The 26685-nt window shown below is 44.3% G+C and overlaps 2 protein-coding genes across 4 annotated transcripts; both read left to right on the top strand.

The window, feature by feature from the left end:
* The first annotated feature begins 1577 nt into the window (after nt 1-1577).
* ano7 (anoctamin 7) lies at nt 1578-16118 on the top strand. The gene is made up of 23 exons (XM_054794946.1): nt 1578-2017; nt 2940-2997; nt 4824-4954; nt 5115-5222; nt 5296-5432; nt 5671-5728; nt 6177-6287; nt 6360-6525; nt 6669-6759; nt 6845-6941; nt 7011-7154; nt 7232-7369; nt 7454-7552; nt 7768-7870; nt 8369-8480; nt 10237-10291; nt 10373-10470; nt 10546-10697; nt 10779-10984; nt 11061-11203; nt 11267-11357; nt 11433-11552; nt 13849-16118. Exons 1-23 carry the CDS (start codon nt 1928-1930, stop codon nt 13984-13986), a joined length of 2646 nt encoding a protein of 881 aa, XP_054650921.1. The 5' UTR covers nt 1578-1927; the 3' UTR covers nt 13987-16118.
* Nucleotides 16119-20093: 3975 nt separating this feature from the next.
* On the top strand, nt 20094-26378 carry eif4h (eukaryotic translation initiation factor 4h). 3 transcript variants are annotated; one of them, XM_054794978.1, is made up of 8 exons: nt 20094-20202; nt 23390-23580; nt 23668-23732; nt 23823-23919; nt 24358-24432; nt 24725-24883; nt 24961-25076; nt 25956-26378. In XM_054794978.1, the coding sequence occupies exons 1-8, from the start codon at nt 20138-20140 to the stop codon at nt 25959-25961; spliced, it is 774 nt and encodes a 257-aa protein (XP_054650953.1). In that variant the 5' UTR covers nt 20094-20137; the 3' UTR covers nt 25962-26378. The 3 variants fall into 3 exon arrangements, with proteins under 3 accessions (XP_054650953.1, XP_054650954.1, XP_054650952.1); XM_054794979.1 differs by lacking the exon at nt 24358-24432; XM_054794977.1 differs by lacking the exon at nt 25956-26378 and having other exon boundaries at nt 24961-25415.
* The last annotated feature ends 307 nt before the right edge of the window (nt 26379-26685 follow it).

Below are 26685 nucleotides of genomic sequence, written 5' to 3'. Positions count from 1 at the left end.
AGAATATATAAAGTTTACAACAAAAACATATGTTGGCTCTCAGGAAAATACACATGTTTACATATGAACAATATTATATTTGTTATTGCTATATATACATATATACCATACTCATGTTATATACTACACACATCATGTCATTTTTACCATTAGCATGCTAATATATGACCAATATGTCCTTTCAACTCCACTAGTCACTTTTACACTCTTATTTTTTGTTTCCAACACATTGCGCAGGCTACGGTATCAGTGCAGGGACATAAGAGATGGTCGGCGCGAGCGTAGCAAGCTGCTGAGCTAGCTAATTAGCCACTCCTATTAAAGTGTTTCAAATGGTGTGGAGAAGAAGGACAAAGTAAGAAGACAAAAACTTACCACTTCCACATGGAATGGTAGGAGAACCTTTTTTCCACTCGATCTAAGCCATGGCATGTCGGCTCGGCTCTGCCAGCTCAGTAGCCAGTCTCTATGCAGTGTGAAAGTTTATGTACTAACATCATGTCTCATAACATTATTGATGCCTAGTTACCACAATACGACCGTGATTTAGTGAGGGAAGACTGTATGTCTTAAATGATTTATTTTCTATATGAGTGTAAAGGTGACTGTAGAGATGTTATTTCATGTCTGGAGGGCTCTAACAATGTTAAAAAACGTATTTAAAAGGCTGTAAACAACTTTTCTATGCTCTAAATATGAAAATATTCCGTTTATAAATAAGGAATCCTAGAATTCACTCATCACGGTTGCATTTGGAACCAATTAACTGCGATAAACGAGGGATTACTGTATGGCAACAATCTGGATGTGGCTTCAGTCGCCACTAGTCAGTACTACTACACAGGAAGCTAAATAGCTAGTCAACGAGAGTTACATTTGCTCAAACTCAGGAAAACGCCGTCCCCTAGCGTCTTGGCAGATAATTGCATGTCACAAGCTCAGCCCTCAGCCTTAATCTCATGAAACATCTCTCAACGACACGCGCCACTACAAAACTAAATCACGATTTTTTTTACATATTTTGAGTTTTTTTTTCCAAAAAGTAATGCAATAATTACTTTTCCAGGCAACTAATTACATTAATGAAGGAGTAATTCCATTACTAATTCAATTACTGTTTGGGGAAACTAACTAGTAACTATATCTAATTACTTTTTTTTAAGTAACTTGCCACCTTGGGTCGTATAATGAAAAATAAAAAGGTGTGGTGGGCCACTATGGTATTGTTCTATTTTTTTTTATTGTAAAAAGTCCGTTTTTACAATTAATTTAAATACAAAGCGTTGTGTTTTTTGTTTTGTTTTAATTTTACTTTTACAAAAAGTGCCGCGGACTGCATTTTGGACACCCCCTGACATTCTGTGTGTCATAATTACGCCGGGATCCACCAGCAGGGGGGACTGTTCAGAGGACAATTGTTTTAACCTGTGTGTCCTGAGGGGGTGCTGCAAGTGATAGGTTCACTCACACACATCCAACCCTTCACAATAAAAGACCCAATCAGAAATAGCTGTGAAGGAGTGGGCGGGGCCATTCTATGGGTGGGGTTAGTTAGCAAGCTGGGGGCAACTGCTGAACTCAGAATACATAACAGCTGCTGTTTCAGCTGTCTCATCCTACCTGAAGACACGTCCACCTTAGGACTAGTCCAGCAACGGGCTCATCCACCTGAGGACGGTTCACGTGGGTATTTGTCCACTTGACGAGTCGTCCACTTGAGGACTGGCCCAGGAGAGCGGTGAGTCAGTATTTGATCTGATCACTGTCAGTGTGTGGTGCGATCAAGTTCATTCTCAGCTAAGAACCGCTCACCGATGTTTGGAGTCACCGTTGAGGCGTCAGGAAGTAGCACAGTGACAAACAGGAAGTTGTGCTTGTTAACAAAGTGCAATGCTGAGATGCTGAGAGTGTTTCCCGGTCCAGGAGGATGAAGATGAGGGGGGAGCAGGAGGTGAACAGTACCAGTCTGAACACCATGGAAACCAAGCCAGACATCAACGATGGAAACATCACCATGGTGACGGCTTAATTTTTTTTTTATCATCAACATCACACCAATGGAACAATTTCTTACTTTTCAAGTTAGATGCAAAGTGACTGTCTAACAACTGTAACTATGTAAATGGGAGGGTGACGGGAAAGAAAGGGCCAAATACGATAGTTTCCCGGCCAAAACGGGAGGGTTGACAGGTGTGTGACAAAGTCTGTTATTATTCGTATCAGCATTTTTGTCTTCTCATATCTTTTTCTCGTTCCATTTACGTTTTTATGTTTATTTTCCCATTTTTGTGTCATTGTGGTCTGGTTTGATTGTATTTTTAGTATATGCAGCGGGCCAATAACTGATAAGAGGCGTGCTGCAAATGGCCCACGGGCCGCACTTTGGACACACCATCTTTGGAGGTTTGTAGGACCTTGCAGGAGAGTCAGTATAAAATTAAACTTAGCATCTTCGACCGATAGGCCAGTGTACTTTAAGCTTCTTGGAGTCCTCCTGTAGAAAGGCCCCATACTTGGTCTTTTTGCCCCCATCCTTCTGTTTTGCTAAGAGGCCCTCCAAGGCCACCCTCGTCTGAGTTTGTTTATTCATAGTTTTTCTTTCAAAATTTTTTACGTGGAAAACCGTGGAATAGCGCTTAGCTACAATGATAGCGTGCATAAAATATAGTTATCAGGGTAACTGGTGAAAATACCCAACAAGCCGGTCAAGCTGTTAGTTGGCTAGCAGCTGGCTCCAAATTAAAACTGGGCGCGTTTGTTTTGACTTTGTTTGGAACAGGAAGTGTGTGAGGAGGCTAAAGATTTAGTTGTTTTTCCACCGTCGATTAAGAACAATCACGTCATTAAGGCCAGGAAGTCATCCGCTCAGGGAGAACAAATGTTGACATTCAAGAAAGTGATAAAAAAAATGTCCAGACTGAACTTTGCATGTTTCCCAGAATGCTCCTGTGGCGCCGCGGGACAGAAACATGTTCAGTGACGGAACGACTCGGGTCGGTGAGTCAAACAAACATTGTGTTGAGTCAATATTAGCTGACATGTCCCGAGCAAACAGGTGTGACAAGAATGATGTTTGAGAAAAGAAAGTGAAACAGTCGCAGTGTGACTCATTTGTTCAAGTCTTCGCCAAGCGCTCTGTGTGTCCTCGAGACCCAATCACATGAAGACTCCAGCACTAATGCTAGTCTTTATGGTTTGCACGTAAAATAGGGTTGCCAACTCCCTCACAAATAAATAAGGGACCGTCCTATCCGATTTTTTCACCCCATTTTTTTTTTTGTGTGTGTCCATTCATTCATCCCTCTTCTTGCACTTAGTTGAGGTCAGGTCATGGGGGCAGTAGCCTTAGCAGGGAAGCCCAGACTTCCCTCTCCCCGACTAATTCGTCCAGCTCCTCCCGGCAAATCCCAAGGCATTCGCAGGTCAGTTGAGAGACATAGTCTCTCCAACGTGGGTCTTCCCCGAGGCCTCCTACCAGTCGGACGCGCCCTGATCACCTCCCCAGGGAGGCATCTAGGAGGCATCCTGACCAGATGCCCAATCCACGTCACCTGGCTCCTCTCAATGTGAAGGAGCAGCAGCTCTACTCCCGAGTTTCCCCCGGATGACAGTGCTTCTCACCTTATCTCTAAGGGACAGCCCAGCCGCCCTACGGAGAAAATTCATTTTGACCACTTGTACCATCTTGTCCTATAGGTCACTACCCAAAGCTCATGACCATAGGTGAGGGTAGGAACGTAGCTCGGCCGGTAAATTGAGAGCTTTGCCTTAAGGCTCAGCTCCCTCTTCACCACAACAGAAGGATGCAGAGTACACCACCACGCCAATCCGCTTGTCGATCTCGCTTTCCGTACTTCCGTACTATCCCAGCTGACTTCGGGCGACAGGCGGAGTACACCCTGCACTGGTCGCCAGCCAATCGCAGGGCACATATAGACAAACAACCATTCACACACACATTCATACCTATGGACAATTTAGAGTCGCCAATTAACCTAACATGCATGTTTTTGGAACGTGGGAGGAAACCGGAGTAACCGGAGAAAACCCACGCACGCATGGGGAGAACATGCAAACTCCACACAGAAATGGCCAACGGAGATTCAAACCAAGGTCTTCCCGATCTCCTGACTGTGACTGTGTGGCCAACGTGCTAACCACTAGACCACCGTGCGGCCCCGTCAGACAAACTTAAATAACAGAATACAGAATAAAATAAATGACTATCTTTCATCTTTTTCTCGTTGTGGCAGTGGTTCTCAATTTCTTCACACCCCCCAGATTTGAAATACTATTGAGAACCTGTAATATTTATTTTTTTATCTGTACAAACCACTGTATGATTTTCTGGCGCCACCATAGTTCAAGCATAAATCAAAACACTAACAGACCTGCCAACCTTGAAGACATTTTATGAGTAGAGTCCCTCGTGCCTCTCACGCCCTTCTCTGACAACTCACGGTGTTCCCCCAGGGGGACCGGTTCCACTATTTGTGAAGGGGGTTGGCATAGTGAGACAAGCACAATGATGGTTTAGCTTAATGTTTACACCAGATGCTCTTACTGATGCAACCCTGGCTGGGGATCGCAACCGTATCTTCTGCCTGGATAGACGTTTGCCACAAAATTTCATGTAAAGTGCCCTGCCATTTATTATCAAAACTATTTTTGATTCCCACTGTAATAAGGGACAAAGCGCGTCTCTCTTCGACTCAATACGGGACGGGTTTATTTCGGAATATGGAACAATTCTGTTTTTCAAGGGATGGTTGGCAAACCAGGTGTCATTGTTATTAACCAGCTCCTGTATGCACATTGAACAGATTTTGTTCTGGCATGGGAGGAGCCTCTTAACTCAGAGAAGGAGGAGAGCACAGCCATTAACCCCGCCCACAACAAGTGGAGGGAAACATTCCTGAAAAAACTGAAATACTCGGGACTCCTGCTGGAGAAGGTGAAGGAAACAAACAGTTAAGAAAGTCAAACATTCCCCACAGAGGCCTCATGTGGACTCACTAGCATTGTCTACTTCTGGCTGTTTGGTCCTCACAAGTCTATGCTAATGTTAACATTATGAACTGCACATGACTGAAAACAAATGTGTCATTGTCCAGAGGCACATGGTCCAGGCCAAAGCAAGGATCTGTTTTGTCCTCCTGAGTGCCCCCTGGAGCGTCCTCTGCTACTATGCTGAGGAGATCAGCTTGCGAGTTCCTCTACAGGTATGGACGACAGATAGACAGAAGAACAAACAGCTTCCTTCTTGATGTCTTCTCTTTGGTCCTCACCCTGCAGGTTGTTAACAGTTCATACACCAACTGGTCCGCCCAAATCTTTCGGTATGTGTCGGTCTCCAATCCTATGAGCCAGGATGTCCCCAATCCTCCACCGGACTTCTACACCTGCCAGTTTCGGAACAACAAGCTAGAGAGGTTCTGTTTCCTCTTTCCACTTAAGAACACACAATGCAAGCAATTCTTCGATTGGGGCCAGTCTCAGGCAGCAGAACAGAAGTTAGGAAGGAATTTGTAACGAGACACAGAGCAGTACGAATAGGATCTGGACGGAGCGCTAGACCAAGAGTCAGAAGTCTTTATGGCAATCAACATGAAAGGTTGTGCTTCTTAGCATTGAGTAGCGGTTTTCTTCTCTTGTCTTTATGTTTTGCAGGTTTCTGGGTAGTGAGGACAGAGAGACATTCTTCAAGACAACTCAAAGACATCAAGTAGTGAGTTTTTTTCTCACTGCGTTGTGTTGTTCTTTCCATTACTGAAGCTTCACTTTTCATCTTTGAGTTGCAAACAAAGTTAGCGTTTACAAGTCAGAAATATCCTGATTGGCTGACAGACTTCAGGATGTTTCAGTCAGCAGGCGGATGTGACTCCACCTCCTCGTCAAACACACACACAAACACACACGCACACATTGATGGGTTTCACGAGCCATTTCTTAGGTGTAAACTCAAGGGCGATGAGCTACATCTGGCACCCCATGTAATTTTATGTGGTCCGCCAAAGGCTGGAAATAGTGCACGTTCATTGTACCTCGATGTAAGAAGAAAAGTGCACCACAAATCAAGCTAAAACACACAAAAAAACACTTCCTGCCTTGGCCAAGCTTAAGTTTAAAGACTGCAAGCAGAACAGTTAGCTTTGCTGCCTGTGTGCGTCTTCCAGCTCTACGAGATCCTGGCCAGGACTCCTTACGGCTCGGTGTCCAAGGGCGAGGTTGGAATTGACCGGCTGCTGAACGAGCAGGTCTTCACATCTGCCTACCCACTGCATGAGGTCAGCTTCTGACCTTCAGGATCCTTGAACTCAGCCCCATTAAGTCTTCTATAACGCATGTCGCTCTGACAGGGTGGATTCCAGCTGCCCAGCTCCCCGGTTGCCCCCGAGTGTCTGAGACTCAGACAAATTCTGTATGCATACTGGGCCCAGTGGTCCTGCTGGAAACGATACCAACCTCTGGACCACATCAGGGAGTACTTTGGAGAGAAGATCGCACTTTATTTTGCATGGCTAGGTAATTAGAGCATGTCAAATGTCACTGCGACATTGTTTCTATGAATGTTTCCGTAGTAACTGACCGTGTTTCATGGTGACAAACTGACCCTATGTTTCGTGATAACAAACTGTGACCGTATATTTTATGGTGACTTACTGCAGGGTTCTACACCGCCTGGTTGGTGCCGGTCTCACTTGTTGGAACTTTGATCTTCCTGGCAGGGTTGTGGCTGATGACCACTGATGTTCCAGCGTGCGTAGACATCGTCGTGAGACAATGTGTGACCCGTAATCCGATCATTGTTGACTTGCGTCTGTGTGGGTTTGTTTTTATGTAGGAAGGAGTTGTGTAACAGTGGCGGTGAGTTCATCATGTGTCCTATCTGCAACATCTGCTCTTCCTGGAACTACTCCAGCATCTGCTTGACATACAAGGTCCTCTCCGTCCATCTGACCAGCCCACTGTCTGTCTGCTCACCTGACTGACTGTCTGTTCATCTGTAGGCGGGGGTTCTTTTTGATAATGGAGGGACAGTTTTTCTCAGTGTCTTCATGTCCTTGTGGGCTGTCACCTTTTTGGAGTACTGGAAGAGAACATGTTCATCTCTGTCCCACCGCTGGGACTGCTCCGATTTCCAGGAAATCGAGGTACCTGAACCACACGTGTATCACAAATTTTTCCAAAGTTAACCTCTGACCTCCACTATTTTGCCATTTCCACACAGGAGCGACCTCGACCAGAGTTCTCCACCATGGCACCGATGACCATGAGGAACCCACTGACCGGTGCTGAGGAACCATACTTCCCTGAAAGCAAGCGATTGAACCGCGTGCTGACCGGCTGTATGATTATGGTCATCATGGTGAGTCCGCCGACCTCGGACCTTTGAGGTCTCTGATTCTTTGTGACCTTGGCCTGCACAGTTTGTGGGGATTTCTGTGTGCAGGTGGTCGTGGTCCTAATGTTCCTCATCGCCATCATCCTGTATCGCTCCATCCTGAGCATCGTCATCTCCAAGGCCAACTACAGTTTCTTCATCTTCTCTGTGAGCTTGATATCCTGAACTTTGCTACACTACGAAAATGTTGACTAAATCCAAGGTCGGCACTGTTTTTTGCCTGCTGAGCACGCTCCCCGTTGTTACCAAGTAGGCTCCTTGTTACTTTAGCAGAGGAGTAGTGAAAAGGGTTGAGGATCTAAGATGCTTCCATGAGGGACTCCTCACTCGTTGACTTCCTCTTCTTTTTTGTCTACCTATAGGCCGACAGGATTGCGAGTCTCACGGGATCTGTGTTGAATCTGCTGGTCATTCTCATCTTGTCCCGAGTGTACATCTCACTTGCCCACATCCTCACCCGCTGGGGTGAGTCACACCCCCCAACCCTCAGCATCATCACTTTAAAGCTCATGTTTGGGGGTCAGCCTTTGGCCTCAGAAATAAAAATGAGATCACTGTGAAACAAATACAGTGGAACTCATCAAGTCTCTAAGCCCTCAATTCGACGTCCACATACGCAATAGACTGCTTTTGTCGACATAAAATATGACACTCACAGGCGTCATTAATATGAAAAATTAACTTGTTTATGTGGACGTGTTCTATTATTGTTAACTTCATCATTCACACCGTGGGTTCTAAGGTCCCTTATTGTCGCCCAGTCTTCGTTAACTCTGGACAGGAGTGTGCAATGGCCAGTCCAAGGGGTGTCCACAAATGGGTTTCACTGTGTACTGAAAGAAGGGTTTGCTAAATATGTGATGTCGGTCAAACACTCAAGAGAGCCATAGACAATGATCTTGTGCCAGTGTTACAGTATGTGTGTGTGTCATAATGTGTTTCCTGCTTGTGTGTTTGCATCAGAGATGCATCGCACTCAGACCAAATATGAAGACATGTTCATCCTCAAAGTCTTCATCTTCCAGTTTGTCAACTTCTACTCCTCACCAGTTTACATCGCATTCTTCAAAGGCAGGTGAGGAACAGACAACACAGGAACTTTTCGTCTCAGCGTTGATCTTTGTTAGCTAGGCATGAGGTGAGCGGTATAGTTTTGTTGCTTTTTGTCAATTTTCGAAAATTTGCGTAAACCACGGTTGTCTAAAGTGCAGCCCAGGGCCAGTGCATACCATTTCCCCCGGAAACTCTGTTATTTTGTCCTTCTTTAACCTCGCCTTTCGGTTTTAATATTTTCCCATAAATTTCCCGTACTTAACCTTCAATAAAAAAGTACTGCAGGTGACAATGGTGCAGCCCATTGGCAGTGGGCAGCCCGGTCTTTCCACCCAACCACCTGGAAATGTTTCTTGTGTCAGGGTGGTAAGGAATTTTCTTTATTTTACGTCAAATTTCCCTTATTTTCAAACTCAAATGTTGACAGCTAAGGGTCAACCAGTGTTTTAATGGCCTTAATTAATATATTAAGAATATATAGTATTAGCTATTCCACTACTTTGCTTTGTTAACTATAACACAAAGCTAAGATGTGGATGTTTCATTAGGTTGGGTTAGGGGGTTAGGGGGGGTTAGTGTTTAGGGGTTAGGTTTAGGCTTAGGGTTAGCATATACAGTAATCCCTTTTATCGCGGTTAATTGGTTCCAGACTCAGCTGTGATAAGTGAATTTCCGCTAAGTAGGATTCCGTATTTATAAATGGAATATTTTCGTAGCTAGAGCATAATCCTTTTTCAAACAGTTTTTAACATAATTAGAGCCCTCTAGACATGAAATAACACCCCTCTAATCACCTTTACTCTCCTATTAGCGAATATAATAGACATAATAAGACAAAATAAGACATATTAGACATAAATAATACATAATATAGACTCACACATTTGCATTGGAGAGTTTCTTGTTCTTTTTTGACTTCCTGTTCTGGACAGTACTTCCTGCAGTGGCTATTGTCTTATCAATGTAAAATTACTGGCACCTAGTGACCAGTGTAGAATACTACATATCATCACTTTTTTGAATGCATCTTCTGAATGCCTTATATTTGTATTTAAGGTAATTTTGCCATTGTTATGCTTGAACATGCTTAAGGCATAAAATACATAACATTTTATTAAATATGCATATTTGTTTCCTTATAATACGGCATATCCAACCATGCGACAGCTATGATTTATTCATATATTTTTGAAAACGTGGTAGAGTGAAGCCGTGAAACTTGAACTGTGAAGTGGAGAGGGATTACTGTATTGACCTACACGGGATTCGTTTTAGCATCTTCTATAATGTACAAAATGCATGCACGTTTCTGTATGCGGCCCCTGGTGTCAGTAGTGTGGAATATGTTATATTTGATATGATGGACCAGGGGTCACCAACGTGGTGCCCGCGGGCACCAGGTAGCCCCCCACCACCACATGAGGTGCCCGCAAGCCTGCTTTTCATTCAGGTTTTCAGTTAATAATGAAAGAACTGTAGAAAGAAATGCATTCTGAAATACAAAATGTGAGTTGTGGACACCAGCATTTTGTTAATGTTCTGGTAAAACAAGCATATTCGCTTTGTTTGGGTTTAAAATAAGCTCTGAAAATAAATGTTAGAAAAATGAGTAGCTCTTGGCCATTTTCATTTTGTAAAAGTAGCTCTCACAAGGAAAAACGTTGGTGACCCCTGTGATAGACCATGCTCCCTCAGTCTACTGAGAAGCCACTTCCTGTTGAGGTGTCACATGGCTGTGGCCCCTGCTCCAAATGTGGTCATGTGGGTTTTGTGTCTAGATTTATCGGCTACCCTGGAAACTATGACACGCTGTTTGGAGTGCGCAATGAAGACGTGAGTTGCCACAAAGGTTGTTAAACGAGGGCTAGGTTTTACTTAATGAAAGAGATTATTAAAAAGAAAAACTTGTTGCAGTGTGGATCAGGCGGCTGTCTCATTGAGCTGGCTCAGGAACTGCTCATCATCATGGTCGGAAAACAGCTGATCAACAACATCCAGGAGTTCATCATGCCGTAAGATGCCACGCACAACACCAGGCCGGACTCAAGTCACACGAGCGCTACATTAAAGTGCAAATTGTGTGGTAGGAAGGTGAGGGCGTGGTGGCAGAAGAGGAAGAGGATTTCGAGGGTGAAGGAGGTTCAAGAGGAGGAAGGAGGGGAGGAGGACGTTTGTCCTTGGGAGGTGGACTACCAGCTGCTGGTCTGTGAGGGTCTCTTCAGCGAGTACCTGGAGATGGGTGAGTCTGTATCCTGATTTGCTGGTATCTTGTCGTCTGAAAGACCACACTTGACACTTGGTCTCACCAAATCCTCCTCAGTCATTCAGTTCGGCTTCATCACCATCTTCGTGGCGGCATGTCCGCTCGCTCCTCTCTTTGCTCTCATCAACAACTGGGTGGAGATTCGCTTGGACGCTCAGAAGTTTGTCACCGAATATCGCCGCCCGGTGGTTGAACGGGCTCAGGACATTGGAATCTGGTTCGATATCCTGCAGTTCATCACGTACATGGCCGTCCTGGGGAATGTACGCCTGGAGACAACAACACACGCTTGTGTTTTTGTGTGACATCTCCGCAAGTCAACTCTCACCTTTTGTGTAGGCCTTTCTCATTGCCTTCACCTCGTCCTTCCTGCCCCGCCTCTACTACCGCTACACCCGAGACGCCTCGCTGAGTGGTTATATCAACTTCACCCTGGCAACGTCACCGTGGAACTACACCCGGGAGCATCGACACGCTTGCAGGTCATGATTCATTATTTGTGAGCGTTCTTGTTTTGTCTGCTCATGTATCGGATGTGTCTTCAGGTATCGGGGCTTCAGGGATGAAAATGGCCAGTATCTGCCGGAGTATTTTCACCTGCTCGCCATACGACTCGGCTTTATAATCATCTTTGAGGTCAGTAAAGTTGTAAAGCATGACCAGAACGCCAGTACAAAGATTGTTTGGTTGTAAGGTTTGTGTCTTCCCCAGCATGTGGTCTTCTTCATCGGCCGTCTGATCGACATGATGGTTCCTGACATCCCAGAGGATGTGGAGCTTAAGATGAAGAGGGAGCATTACATGGCCAAGGAGGCACTGGCTGAGAATCAGGTAAGAAGAAACAAAAGGGAAATCATCCATCTTATGTTTATGTTTTTACAGTAGACGCTCCGAGGTCACTTGCAAAGTGCGAAAAAACTCAAGTAATTGAGACGCCCATAAACATGCGTATTTTTGACACTCTAAAGCCTGGATTATGCTGCTGCGTCGGGGCGCCACCTTATGCTACAATGGTTCGCTCCTCCCCCTCCAAACCCTCCTGCTAGCTTGACGATGTTGTTTTCCGATGTCAGATCAGCATTTGCAATAAAAGTGATCTTTTGTAATTATTAGATGAGATTCAGCTCTAAAACCCTCACCGTCTTAATCAACATAGTTCCGCTCAGGACGTAGGATGCTAACAAGCTAAATGTAGGCTACAGTAAGATACAGTATGTCCTGTTTTCACGTCCTGTCCTGGCTATCTTCTTTTTTTTTTTGAGAGAGTGATGGAAATGTCCAGGTTTTTCTTGTCTTTCAGTGAAAGGTATGGATATTTTTGTAGTACAAGCATTGTTTGTTGAAGTACAGTCGTCCTCTGTTTATTGCGGTTAATCAATTCCAGACCCGACCGTGACAAGTGAATTTCCGCGAAGTAGGATTCAATATTAATAAACGGAATACAACAGAGCATTGAAAACCTGTTTATGACAGGTCTGGAACCTTTTAACCGTTATAAACGGGGGATGACTGTACTGCCAATATTATTTCATATTTTTTAGTTATTTGTCCAGTAAGTAAGAAAAGAGAGCTATTATTCATATATTATTATAATACAGAACAGTCATTATTTCTATCATTAGTTTTATGATTATTTAATTTGTAAGATTCTAAAGTTATTTTTGCACCATTGAAACTTATCAAAGAATTTTATTCTAGTTTAATATTATTATACACTACACTAGGTCCCCAACTTACGAACACAATTGGTTCCAGACGACCGTTCGCAAGTCGATTTGTTCGTAATTCCAACAAAAGGTAATTTACCAATTATGTAGGTACTACATGTACGTGTATACATATATACATATATGTGTATGTATGTAATTATGAGTTTGGATGTAGTAGTAATATTAAACGAGGATAATTAATGAAAAAAACAATAATAATAAAAATGATATAATACGTAATGATAAATGTTATTTACCTTTGAAGAGGAGTGGTCGAGCATACGTTGGTGGTAGTGGTGGAGGAGGAGGAGTTATTGAAAAAAGGACAAATCGTCGTCGTCGTTAGACTCTTTTAAAAGAGGTAGTGTTCAGTTGGTGGTGTAGAATTAAGCAGGCCTATTAACTCTTCATAAACTTTAATCACAAGCTCTGTCCGGGTTGCATTGTAGAGCTACAATTTAGCTTTCCATTTCTCCTTTACACTCTCTCCCAACGGTCTTCCTCTACCTGTTGGTCCCATTAGCAGCGTCACAGTGCCCTCTACTGGTCAAGCATGTAGGAGTATAAATATGGAGTTACTACAAGGCAAAATACATGAAAATATAGACCAGTCAGCTTGCGTTCGTATCTCCGAATGTTCGCAAGTCGGATGGTCGTAAATTGGGGACCTAGTGTATGACATAATTTTCCATCCATCCATTTTCTATACCGCTTGGCCTCATTGGGGTCATGGGATTTAATTTAATAATTTTAATTACATTATGTAGATATTTAAATATGAAAAATTATGAGTAACCCCTGAATTTGTGCATTTGGTTATAAATAGTATTTTGTAACATAACAATTTTCTATCTATACAGAGAAGGTATATTTTAAATGTGTTGAAATTACAAGGCATCTTTGAGTAAAGCTCTCTTAAACTTTTGAATATCTCATTGCCGAGCCAAGTGTCCTGGTTTTCGGTAATCAAAATATGGTCACCCCAGCTAAATGCATAGAAGCACAATCCAGCCTTAAGCCCTATAATATGCCTCACACGGTTATTTATCAAAGATGATTGATAGAACAGATGGAATCGGCGGCACGGTCTAGCCTTTAGACCGGCCATCAGGCTAGTGCTGCAACCGCGTCTGTTGTGGAGCCTCCTCCATTTCCCACTAAAGTGGCTAGCGGTGGTGGTGGTACGTGGCTCTGCTGCTCTGCAAACCGCAGGGCCATCCTGCTCACCAAGCATTCCGAGAAGATGTTTCGCTAATGCCGCATTTACATAACAACTGATGATCATGTATTAACTTCTGTTAACTTCCGTAGCCACACAGGGCGATGACGTGAATGCTGAATCACAACTATGCGGAGATCCACTGCATATTAATCTTGTTTACAATGAATTCTGCTGCTGCTGTGTTTGATACACCCAGGCCTTGGGGAGAGCGATGTTTCCTGGCGAGGCGAACGGCTCAGCCGGAGAACTTCGACAGCGTAAATCCAGACGTTCCCCGCCCCCGGCACAGAGGATGACGGAGATCTCAGAAGAAGCTGATACATTCGGTAGCTGATGGAGGACATTTAGGACACTGAAGAGGATGTTCAGTCCGAATCCGTCTGGGAAGAGCAAGACCATTTTGGAGCATAGACTAATTTGACAAAAGACGTTTTAAAAGATGGTTCAGACACTTGAGGAGGATGGTGACTTGGACCTCTGATAATAGAACTTTTTCTAGTAGACAGTTGGTGAGAAGGCTAAAAAAATGGAGGCAAACACGTGAGTAGTTGATGTAAAAATACACAAAAAAAAAGATTTCCGTCAAATACCACGAAGTTTGAATGTTTGAGTCCATGTCAATGGAGAGGTGTACATTTCTTTACTGTACCTGAAGCAGTTCAGATGGAAGTGAATCGCAAACACAGAAGGCCAACTCATGAACTAAATGTGTGACTCCAGTTCTACTTTTCACACGGTAACTGTATTGTATAGACGTATAACTTTGTGTCTACTGTTTTAGAAATATCAACCTATTTTTTTTATGATATGTAAATATTTTTCAAGGATGTTCCCATTACATTTTGTTGAGAATCCAGGCAAAATGTATTTATGTAACCTTTATTTAACCAGGTAGGTCAACTGAAAAAAAAAATCTTTACAATGACGACCTCGCCGGGAGACAGCAAAAAGGCAGACACAATCAAAAAACAAGAACACAACACAACGACACCATCCATTCATCCGTCCATCCATCCATCTTCTTCTGTTTATCCGAGGTCGGGTCACAAGGGCAGTAGCCTAAGCAGGGAAGCCTCTCCTCGACTAATTCATCCAGCTCCTCCCGGCAGATCCCGAGGCTTTCCCAGACCAGTTGAGAGACATACATAGTCTCTCCAACGTGTCCTGGGTCTTCCTCGAAGTCTCCTACCAGCTGGACGCGCCCTAAACACCTCCCCAGGGGGGCATCCAGACCAGATGCCTGAGCTATCTCATCGTTCTCCTCTCACTGGGGAGGAGCAGCGGTTCTACTCCGAGTTTCTCCTGGGTGGTAGTGCTGCTCACCTTAACTCTAAAGGACAGCCCAGCCACCCTATGGAGAAAACTCATTTCGGCCGCTTGTAGCTGTGTTCTTGTCCTTTCAGTCACTCCCCAAAGTTCATGACCATAGGTGAGGGTAGGAACGTAGATCAACCAGTAAACAGAGCTTTGAGTGAAGAATTATTATTGCAACAATACATCACCAGTAGGGTAAAACTGACCTGTCTCATGATGGTCTAACCCAAATCACTTGGTGAACAATCCAATGCTTGGTGAATTCTGTTGATCCGAACACAACGACATATGACAATAAATAGAAAGTAAAAGGGTAAATGGCTTCAAGCAAGTGTAATGATCCTGGATTATTGTTTAATGGGTTGAGTCATCTTCCACGGAAAACTGAAAGGACAGGATTAAGGATTTTTTGGGATTAGCAGGTTGATGAGGTCGCTTGATCATACTGAAGTTGTAAATATTGAGATGGGTTTTGTAAATAAACAGTGAGTCTGTCTGCAAGGGTGCGGTGAGGGCCAGTTAACCATAGAATACAGACGGCAGTCATGGGCATTAAATACCACAAATGATAAAAATGAATGATCAAAAGGCATTGCTGGGTTACAACCATGTGACCCCGCGGCAGTCTGTCAGTTCCGGTGAGCCGATGGGGGTCAAACAATGTATATGACCACATACAGACTCAGTATGTTTGTAAATGGTAAATGGTATGAGTGTGCATGGTGTGTTGCATGAAGACATTAAATAGTTGAAAACAAGGCGATCCAGCAGCCATGAAAGCTTATCTTCCGGATAGACAAAAGGAACATATCAGATGAAAATAATGCTTCTAACATGTCTATTTGCGTTCTTACACAAAGTCAGCCTGCATAAATACATTCTTTTATGTGTTCTTTGAATGAAGAAATGATGAACCTACTGTATAGTTTTCTGTTATGAGTCGGGATGCTCCGATCAGGGTTCTATGCTGCCAATTTTGGGTGGATTGTCTTTTTGTTTTGCCTTTTTTGTATTATTTGACACAAACCTGAATTTACTCCTATGCCTGCTTTGGAGTAATACAAATACATGGGAAATAATTTGTTCAACAATTAATTTTTTAGTTCAAGATAACAAAACTAACAGAATAAAACAATACAAATATCTTATTGAATAGAAATGTATCCTGTTTAACTTCAAACAGAATAAATTCAGTGTCCAGGTTGCAGGGGTCTCCAACTTTCATCACTCTTGGAGCTGTCAACTATCTGTATTTTATTTATGATTGGCAACATTTAAATTGTACTCTACTTTATTTACCAAGCAGATCTCCAATTCAGAGAGTGTGGCCATCATCTTTATGCTATTTTGTGGTCATTTGTTATTACCGAAATGTCACTACTGAGAGTTGAAGCATATTTTTTTACCCTTTGCTGAGCTACTCAAAATCAGCTAGCGAGATATGAGACTCCTATGACAGTATCACTATCATAAAGGCTGGACACACTATGTGTTTATGTTCATGAAACAATGACACACAACTAGTCTTTTGACAAGCCATAATTAATACAATGACAACAAGATAGCAAAATTGTTCAGTGACACTTGAAAAAGTTAGTACACATCCCAATGTCACTGTGGTAAAAAGTCACATTTGGAGTCTGAAGACCAGTTGTTAGTTGGATAATCCTATCTAGCGAGCTAGCTAGCTGCCACCAGTGACAGCTAGGCAAACCGTATAAACAAAGATGCAAGAAAAGTTGAATGGTAATAGGTTTGATAAGGGAGCGATCAAACATGCTTGCTGGCATCGATTGGCGTAGTCTGTCTCAAGCTGTCAAACTTAAGTCATTGAGGTTTTACAGACTCGTTTTGATTCTTGTGGCAATATGGGACAAAGTTGGTTCAGCATTTCCCATTTTCCTGAACATTTTTGAGTTCCAACAATATTTGAACGTTGGTTTAGTATAAATTTTGCTGGTTGTTGGTCAGGCTCGTGTTCAGCAGCCACATTCTGAGGGTTTTGGTTGTTTAACTTTTTCCCTTCATGATGGACTATGTTAGTCATAACTTTTCCCGAAATCCCTATTAGAACGGTTTCCACATGCAAGAGCATGAATATGCTTATTTGCTCCCTGTTTGCTACCTATGTACAAGTGCAACGGGAAATGGAATGAAAGCTTAGTCAAAAACATTTGTCAAATCTTATCTGATTAAACATCAATCATCCAGATTTAACAATAAGACTATTAAAATTTCAAATCTAATTTAACCAATTGTTGTGCATCAAATCGCAGTAGTAATTTGTGGTGTTTATGGAGGATCTTAATCTTTAAAGGTGCTCTCTGCCTTGGCTAGGTACTGCATAGGGGGTGGGGCGCTAACCCTTGCATTTGTATCACCCACCCACTTCCTGCTCCTATGTTGTAAGACAGGTGTGTGCCCCCTTCTGCTTTGAGCCCAGCAAGTGTCCTTGTGCTTGATCCACAGCCACTGGCTGCTTCAGAGACCGATCTTATTGTCTGTCGAAGAGCCTGTCCATGAATGCCAAGGTCTCTCATAAGCCTGATTGTAGAGGAAGCCACAAAACCTCAGCATCCTACTTCAGCTGGATAAACCTTGGCCTCGTTGTTGTGCATCTGCTGCCAGATCTGTGTAGCGCAGTTTCTTTCGTTCGTAGGCCTCTTTGGTGGAATCCTCCCATGGGACCGTGAGCTCTTTGATGTAGACCACCATTAGTGAAGGGGACCATAGCACCAAATCTGGCCTGAGGGTGGTGGTTCCAATCTCTGGGGGAAAGATTAGTGTCTTGCCAATATCAACTAGCATCATCCAATCCCGGACAATGGCTAGCCAGTTAGTCTAGTTTCTGGTTTGGTAGGGGGGTGGCTAGGCTGTTTCTGTCCCTCTCAAAAAAATGTTGGCACAAAGATGGAATTGGCAGCTCTCAAGGGCAAGGAGTTGATGGTGTTCCTCTTGCTCTCAAGGGGTGCTGCCACACTCTTGAGGACCTGATTGTGCCTCCAGGTGTAGAGGCCTTGTGTGAGGCTGGTCCCACAGCTGTTCAAGATGTGTTTGAGAGTTGCTGAATTTGGGCAGAAGGCGCAGGTTGGGTCCTCGCCATACCACTGGTGAAGGTTTTTTGGTGATAGGAGCACATCATATGTAGCTCTTACGATGAAGGGGATGTTTCTTGCTTCCATTTCCCAGAGCTGCCCCCAGGTGAGCTTTCTGTTCTCCACGCCTTCCCACTTCATCCATTGTCCCTGCTTGACAAGAGAGACAGCCTCTGTGCTTCTTTCAACCTCCTCCTGACAGTGCACCTCCTCTACCACCATTTTCCTCCTTTGTGAAGCTGAAGCTTTGTGCCAAGTTGATTTATTCACTGCAACGCAAAATCCTCCTCTTCCCAGCTGGACATGTCCCACAATGTCGTGCTTCAGGGCTGACAGAGTGCTGTACTGCCTCGGATGGTGTCCATTTCCTTCCCGTTAAGAGAGATGGTGCAGCATCGCTGACGGTCTAATCTCTGGAGTCCTTCAATGTCATGTGTAGTCTCACTTTAGACCACTTGTAGTCTTCAGTGAGGCTTGTGATAGGTAGTTCAAAGACTTCTTTGCCATAGATGCTGATGTTGGTCAGATAATGTAGGACCCCAAGCCACTTCTTCACATACAAAGTTATGTTTCGCTCCATCTTCTCCATCGTTATTGGCACCTCGTAGATCACATGTGTCAAACTCGTGCCATGGACGGCCGAGACGCTGCAGGTTTTCTCTCCAACCAGTTTCTTCAGCAGGTGATTTAATTGATGAGCTCCTTCCCTCAAACTGAAGGTGTTGATCATTAAAATCACCTGCTTTCGTGACTGGCTGGAAAGAAAACCTGCAGTGTCTCGGCCCTCCATGGCATGAGTTTGACACCCATGTCGTAGATTGTGAGTGGCCACATTACCCTAGGGAGAAGTCCAAATTGTAGGAACCAGAGTTTGAGCTTCCCTGGCAGCATTGTCTTGTTGATGGTGTCCAGGCTGGTGGTGATGTCCTTCCCTAGTACCTGCACCTGGTCTTTGACCCTGAGACTTGCATTGTACCCTCTGCCCAGGCTTTTAACGGGTTGCTCTGACACCATCGGTTTTGGGTCGTCACCAATGCAGAACCTCATTCTTAAGCTCTCCTTGCGTTGCAAGCCACACCCAACACAACACACATGCACATTAGCCATATGTCTTGTCAGCTAATAGGAATTTGGCAAAGTTTAGCTTTTAACATTGGCTATCATGAATGTATAGCCTATCATAACCAAACAACCGCTCCAAATTGCCGGCCGCTTCTCTTGCTGCTGTGTATGTGCACATACCATGGACATGTACGTGAATACCAGACAATAGTGAAATTTTATTTTATTCTGGTTAAACAATTTTTTAAAAAGTATAACTTCAAATTGTGACAAATATAGACATTTGTTCAGTCTGTTCTTTTTGGTATCATGCTAGCCAATGGTGGTGTTCTTATAATTTTGGTTGAAAAAAGGGTAATTTGGAGCCAACGAGGCAGCACCTCTAATGACATACATGTTTACACTAATTTACATTGCCACCTATAACACAAAGCTAAGATGTTAATGTTTTGTTCAGACATCTTAGCATATACATATTGTACACATCAACATTTGGATTTTAAATTAAGGGGAATGTTCCAGAAAAATAAGGGAAATGTGGACCTTCCAGAAGAATTTCCACCAATTGCCCACTGTGTTACAATCATGTTATTTTCCTGTAATGCTTCATTTATTTTGAAGGCCTGACTTTACTATTAAATGTTGCCGGAGGTGTTGCCAAGGATATATATTTTTTTCACTTTAAGGTTAAAATACAGGAAAAATACAGGAACTGTAGGCGGCCGGGAATAACACAAATTTTCCTGTGAAAACAAGAGGCTTGACAGGTATGAACACATTTTGACCTAAATTGGATTGGATTTAGAATCTTTAAAGTATAACTATGTCAAAGTTACCCCGCATCCTTCAAATTCTCTCTAAAAGTTTGTTAAACCCTGCATTAAATAATTTTCAGTGAAGCACTTCGCGGTCAGGCGCACTGCGGGCACCTAAACTCTTTCGGAGTGTGACGTCAAGGACCTCCGCCTCCTCCCACACACACACACACACACACACACACACACAGCAGCAGCAATGGCGGACTACGATAGCTACGATGATCGGGATCGGGCCTACAGCAGCTTCGGCAGCAGCAGAGGGTGAGTCCACCCACCTGCAACTTTAAGCCTGCTGACCTTCGCCTTGTTGTCAGCCGCCCTCCTCCGTGAAGCTCGTTGCACGGCCGCCGGGCCTTGCTCTTAGCTCCGTCCCTATCTTTGTGTTCAGGCCGGCTCTGGGGTAGGGGAGGCCGGCGAGGCGCTGGGAAACACCGCGGTCAGTGAGCTAACATGCTAACTGCAACATCGTAGCTGCTGCATGCTGAAACAAGCAGGCCATGCGGCCACCATCCAGCCCGGCGCCGGCGCCGGCGCGCTGGCGCCAGACTCCCGACATTTAATTTCATTCTGCCCTGGAAAGAGGATGGAGGCGGTGGTGGCCCGCATGGCTTCCGTGCGGTGTGGCGGTATGCTGAGCTTGGATCTACGCACGCAGCACAAGCTTGGAGAGCCAGTGCATGTCATTGATGCTTCGGTTTTCTGCACCTCCAACCTGCACGGCTTGTTTTTCTTGTATGGTTGATTTCAAGCTCATTTATTTTTCCTCATAGATATGCCAATGCATCTATGCTTTGTTCGTGATAGCTGATGTTGGGTTAATGAGGAAAAAAGAGAATATCTTTGTTTCCAACTTTTGTTCATTATTTAGAGATGCAGCAAGCATAACATGACCGTCACCATTTATTGGTTTACTCAGCTCTGTCTTCATGAGTTTAAAAAGGCTTGAGAGGACCTAAACTTGCACATAAAATTGAATTTGAAAAGTGAGATATTTGTTTTGAATTCTTAGTAGAACAACGCATTAGTGATTTCCATCACAGTTGAACTTCTCATTAAGACAAATGTTGGCAGGATGGCCAATATCAATATAATCCCTGAGTGATCTAATATTGTTACCATAATAGCTTCTATTGATTTCACTACTTGGCAGCGCCCAGCAGAGGGCGCCATGCAACCAGGTCTAATGGGGTCGCTTACCTGGATTATTCTTCTGGTAGTCACTACACCATTTTGATACTTTTACAGAACAATGGCAATTAAAGAGAGAGGAGGCATGTTACATGAGCTGGAACTAATCATTGTGTTAGAACAATCACCTTGATTGCAAATGATCCGAAATTGGAGTCGTATACACATAGAAGTCGTGTAAAAAAAATAAAAACCGACCCTTCATTGCCTTTATGGCCCATGTCACCGCAACGCACTTTTATTTTCTTTCCAGGAGTTGATGTCAAGCTATACAGGAGGGTCTGTAGTGTACACTTGCACCTCGACAGGAGCACAGTCCAGGTTTAAGTAGAGAAAGTACGGTGAAGTCAGTAGTACATAACATGTATTTCTATGTTTCGGCCCCCCAGGGCTGGCTGAATCGTGCTGCAACCAAGTTACTACACTGGCCCTTCTGACGGCGTCTTAATCCATTTATATAGTTATTCAGAGACCGCTCTATGTGGAGTTCTCCACCAAAACGCTAGGGGCAGTGTTTCCTGAGTTTTTAACTGACTACATATAGCTTATGCTGTAGTAGTACACAATGACGACTGAAGCAACATCCACGTAAAACTAACATATAGGTGTTCATATTTGCGAACTTTTTCGTTCAGACTCTCAACTTGCTCAGTTTTTTTGTTTTTTTTTTGTTTTGGCGGACTTTTTGGCGCTTCCATAAGTGGAAAGAAGCGGAACTGATGTACGCAGAAAAGACGGCCAATCACAGCTCTGCGGTCCGCGTCGCCATTGACCCGAGGTTAGAATTTTTTGGAGGTGCACATCACGCTCTGCCTTGGGGGAGTCGGCATTGCTTATGCTTGAGCACAATTCAGGTTTAACATTGTCTTCTCTATGTGACTATTTTCTATTCTGTGAATGTGAAACAATGTTCTGGAATAATTTTCTGCATTCACCGATTGATGTAATGAGCAAGTGAGAGTCATTAACTAACTTGTCTTTTGACTTGTATTTATTGCGTGCAGCAATGTGGACTGAGTGACCGAGTGACTTTATAGATTATTTTCAGTCTTTCTGTTCATTTCTAATTTTAAAAAGTCAATCGTCCTTCAGGGACCTCCTATGAAGACCACCATTGGAAGTTTCTTTAACGGATTAGATTTTATGGGCACCGAAAGCACTTCACAATGAAGTGAACCCATTATCCATTCACTCCTCGGTCACACACTGGTGGTAACCGACATCTGTACCCACAGCTTCCCTAGGGTAGTCTGACGGAAACGTGGCTGCCAAGTCGCGCCTACGGCCTCTCCAACCATCACCAAACATTCATTCACATTCATACACCAGTATGGGCAGCACTCGAGGCAAGGTGAAAACAGCAACAGTGACTGGGTGGAAAGAGCGAGGTTTCTGGATGACCTCCTCTACCTCCGGAGCCACTGCCGCCCCTATTATCTTTAAAGCAAAACACGGGGCATGCATTTTTTATGGATGCTGTGGGAATTGAATTTCCCATGACTAGTGTGAGGTGTGTTGAGAAGTAGAGTTACAGTGTCTTTTGGAACAACAACCTCCACGCAGAGACCGTCCCGTTATAATGTGTTTGAGTCCATCTTCTATGCTGCTTAACTAAGGCCGCAGTTATGCTGGGGCCTATACCAGCTGACTTCAGGCAATAAGTGGGGTACACCCTGGACTGGTCGCCAGCCAATTGCAGGGAACATTTTGACAATCATTCACACTCACATTCTACATTCACTCACATTCATTAATTTTGGCGAACATGTAGTGTGGAAAAAAAGATGAATGCATGGGATACACTGATGGAGCGTGCACTAGGGGTGTCCCGATTTGACTTGGATGAGATTTTGGCAAAAAAAAAAAGTGTCACATTATATCGGCCTGCATCTAAAATGTCTGATGTCCAGCACTTCTATCCAGCAGTGCGTGCTAACGTACTAACAACAACACTAACACACACACACACACACACACACACATCCGCAAAGTGTGAGTGAATTTTTCTCATACCTACTGTTGGTGACTTGTTCTCTGAGCATTTGATAGTATTTGATCAATCCTTGACTAACATTCCACACTACAAAATAAGTATGTATGATTCATGGTAATACCAGTATCGGACAATACAGAAAGGTGCAATATCAGTATGGGAAGTGAAAAAGTTGTATCAGGACACTCCCCTTTTTAACAGAATCGTGTAACCCCAATTCATATGATGGATTTCCTCACCTGCCATGATTCTTTGTCCTCCCATCAGGCGCGGTGGCGGCGGAGGTGGCCCCGGAGGTGGCAGAAGGCTGAAGGAGCTTCCGACAGAGTCGCCGTTCACCGCCTACGTAGGCAACCTGCCCGCCCACACGGTCCAGGGCGACATTGACAATATCTTCAAGGACCTCAAAATCCGCAGTGTGCGCCTCGTGCGTGACAAAGAGACTGACAGGTTCAAAGGTCAGTAGGAGTACTATACTCGTGTACTATACTAGTGTAGTATTCAATACTTGTGCTGGCTGATGTGATGTTTTTGTACTTTTGCAGGTTTCTGTTATGTGGAGTTTGAGGACCTCGACTCTCTTAAAGAGGCATTGGCGTACGATGGTGCTGTGAGTAGCTCTCGCTTTGACGTTCCAATCGCACCACGTACACAAAGTGTGGTTAAGGTTTGTGATGATCACAACATCTGACCCCCACAGGAGTTGGAGAATAAATTTCTTCGGGTGGACATCGCAGAAGGACGGCGACAAGCACGAGGAGGAAGTGGCTTCGGCTTCCCCAAAGACGATGGTCGAGGTACAAATACAATAACAAACAGAGTGAGTGAGTGAGTGCACGTGTGTGTGTGTGTGTGTGTGTGTGTGTGTGTGTGTGTGTGTGTGTGTGTGTGTATGTGTAACGGTCACTCATTATTTATGTTGCCAGGGAAACATCAGGAATTCATGTTGTCACTTTCTGGAGTTGTAGCTAGTGTGTTCCTCAGCTTGTTTGGGGCATTCACTTGTCTCTGGAATATTTTCTGTCACTTGGTGAACGCCGTAACCCGCGGCGAGTGTCCTAACATCTGATTGGCTGACGCACTACTAACACTCAGCAGGCTCCTCCGCCTCTTCTGCTACTCCTTCCACGGGATTCTTCTTCTGTGAAACTCCTCCCCCTCCTTCACCTTCTATTCTCCCCCGTTGAATGTTAAGCTCCTCCCCTCTCAGTCTTAAATTCCCGTGTTGTCTGCAGGCCGAGGAAGTCATCGAGGCGGTCCCCGAGGAGGGCGCGACTCCCGAGAGGATTTCTTCGATCAGCCGGGTGGAGGTGCGGACCAATCAAAGTGCTGCTGGTCATCAGCCAATCAGATGACAGGATGCTTCAATCATGTTTACACATGAAATGGCACATGACGATGATGCTTGGGGGGTGGGGACATGTCACGCAGAGTGAACGTGGCCAAACATCAAAGCGCGCTGAGTAGAAAAAAAAATGAAGGTGCATTTACCAGTGTTGTCCTTTTAGGTGGTCGTGACCATTGACCTGCTGCGTCCATCATACTTTTCACTTCATGCTTGTTCCCAGTTCTCACCGCCTGACCTGCTCTGTTTGTTGGCAGGCTACAGAGAGGACGACTACATGGGAGGGCGGAGTCGTGGAGGCGGTGGCGGTCGTCCCGGTGACAGAAGGGGAGGAGGCGCAGGGGGAAGCTCAATGGGTCGCTTTAGGGACGGTCCGCCTCGCGGAGGAATGACAGATTTCAGGGAACCATCTGAAGGTACTCAATTACATTTGGTGTCGTTGTTCGCACGGAGGATGCTGGTGCAACACTTTGTTTTGTCTTTCTCATTGCAGAAGAGCGGGCACAGCGGCCTCGCCTGCGGCTGAAGCCTCGGACCGTCTCTGAGCCACTCAACCAGGTCGCCAACCCCAACTCCGCCATCTTTGGCGGAGCCAAGCCGCGAGAGGAGGTGATTTCCCGGGAAAAACCATAAGACTGAAGGCTGCCGTGGCCAAGGGGGGGAGGGGCCAGGATGACAGTGATAGTGAACTTGAACACGAAGAACAATATGCTAAAGGGATGAGTTGGAGCGCCACAGTTTGCTCCTTACTGGCAAGTGGACGCCACCCTCCTTGTCCTTTTCCTCTTTCTTCTTCCTCCTCCTCCTCCTCCTCCTCAATTGGAGCAAATTATTTATTCTTAGAGAGAATTAACACACTCAACGAGCAGCTTGTCAATGCATGTTTGGGTTTCTCAGCCCCGCCCCCACGTCAGCTTACTGTGATGCCCCTGTCCCCCCCCCCAAAAACACACACACACACACACACACACACTTGTCATTCACTGTGGCAGGAAGACGTTTGAAGTACTGTACGATAGTCGTGAAGCAGAACTCCCCCTGCCCCTTCCTTCTGTTTTTAAGCTGAACAAATTTTGCTATTTTTGCTCATCGTTGCCATGGCGACGCAGATATAATCACTGTAGCTTCACTGGCCCAAGTACAATCAGTTTGATCGGAGGCGATGATCGCCAACTATTTCATCCCCTTTAACAATTTCAAAACAAAGGCTAGTTCTTTCGCTACGGTACCTCTGATTGGCTGTGATATTCACATTTGAATATGAAATGTTCTCCGATTGGTCCACACTGAAGAACACGTCCGACATGACTTAACCGTAACCCAGGCTCTCATTTTTTCCCTCCTCTGTTTCGCTGTCACTCCTCCCATCTTTTCCGTGGCCGCACTTGGCAACAAACATCAACGACATTGTGGCGCTGGTAGCAGGAAGGAGAGCAGAAAGTCAATCTACAATGTTGTCATGCTGTGTTTTTTGTTTTCATCTTGCAGCGGTGACTCGTTTACGGCAGGCGAGCAGACGGCGGAAGAGCAGAAAGCGTTCGTTGTTTCAGTGTGGACCACGAGGACGAAAGACGAGTCCAAATTATTATTGTGACCTTTTAGAGGAAACAAACGATCACTTTTTTTTTTTTTAACTTTCTTTCCGCCTTTGAGCCTAACAGTCGGGACTTGGTCCTGGTCCAGACCTGGCCCTGTATCTATATGGTCTTTCGGACCTGGTCTGGGTCTGTCAACGTTCTGATTCTTGTGTCATGTGTTGCAGAAACTTTCTTACTGTACAAAAGAAATAAAACAGCTGTTTTAAATATTTTCTTTTTTCTTTGTGACAAGTATGGCAATAAAACGGAATCATCGCACATCAAACGCTTCTGATGGTTCGGTCGTTTGTTGTGCTTTGCTTGACACCAGGAACGAGTCTGCTTCCTTTTCAACATGTTCAACTTTCATTGAAAAGGGGTCAGAAGTGTGGCCCGTGGCACACTAAGAAAATTTGAACAACAGCAAAAATGGGAGAAATAGAGCAAAAAGACAGTGTAAAGAGAAAAGGCTGAAATGTTAATATGAACAACAAAGGTTTGTTTTATAGAAATATATAGAACGTTGTATTTTAGTATTTTACAAAATAAAATATATATATATATATATAGTGACCCACCAGCATCATTTGATTTAAGTTTGGACATACTTGGGTTTGTGTATTCACTTTGCCAGCACTTCA

This window comes from Dunckerocampus dactyliophorus, chromosome 12 (assembly GCF_027744805.1).
Source record: "Dunckerocampus dactyliophorus isolate RoL2022-P2 chromosome 12, RoL_Ddac_1.1, whole genome shotgun sequence".
Taxonomy (NCBI): domain Eukaryota; kingdom Metazoa; phylum Chordata; class Actinopteri; order Syngnathiformes; family Syngnathidae; genus Dunckerocampus; species Dunckerocampus dactyliophorus.
Note: the sequence above shows the minus strand (reverse complement) of the source record. Positions and strands in the feature narration are given on the sequence as shown.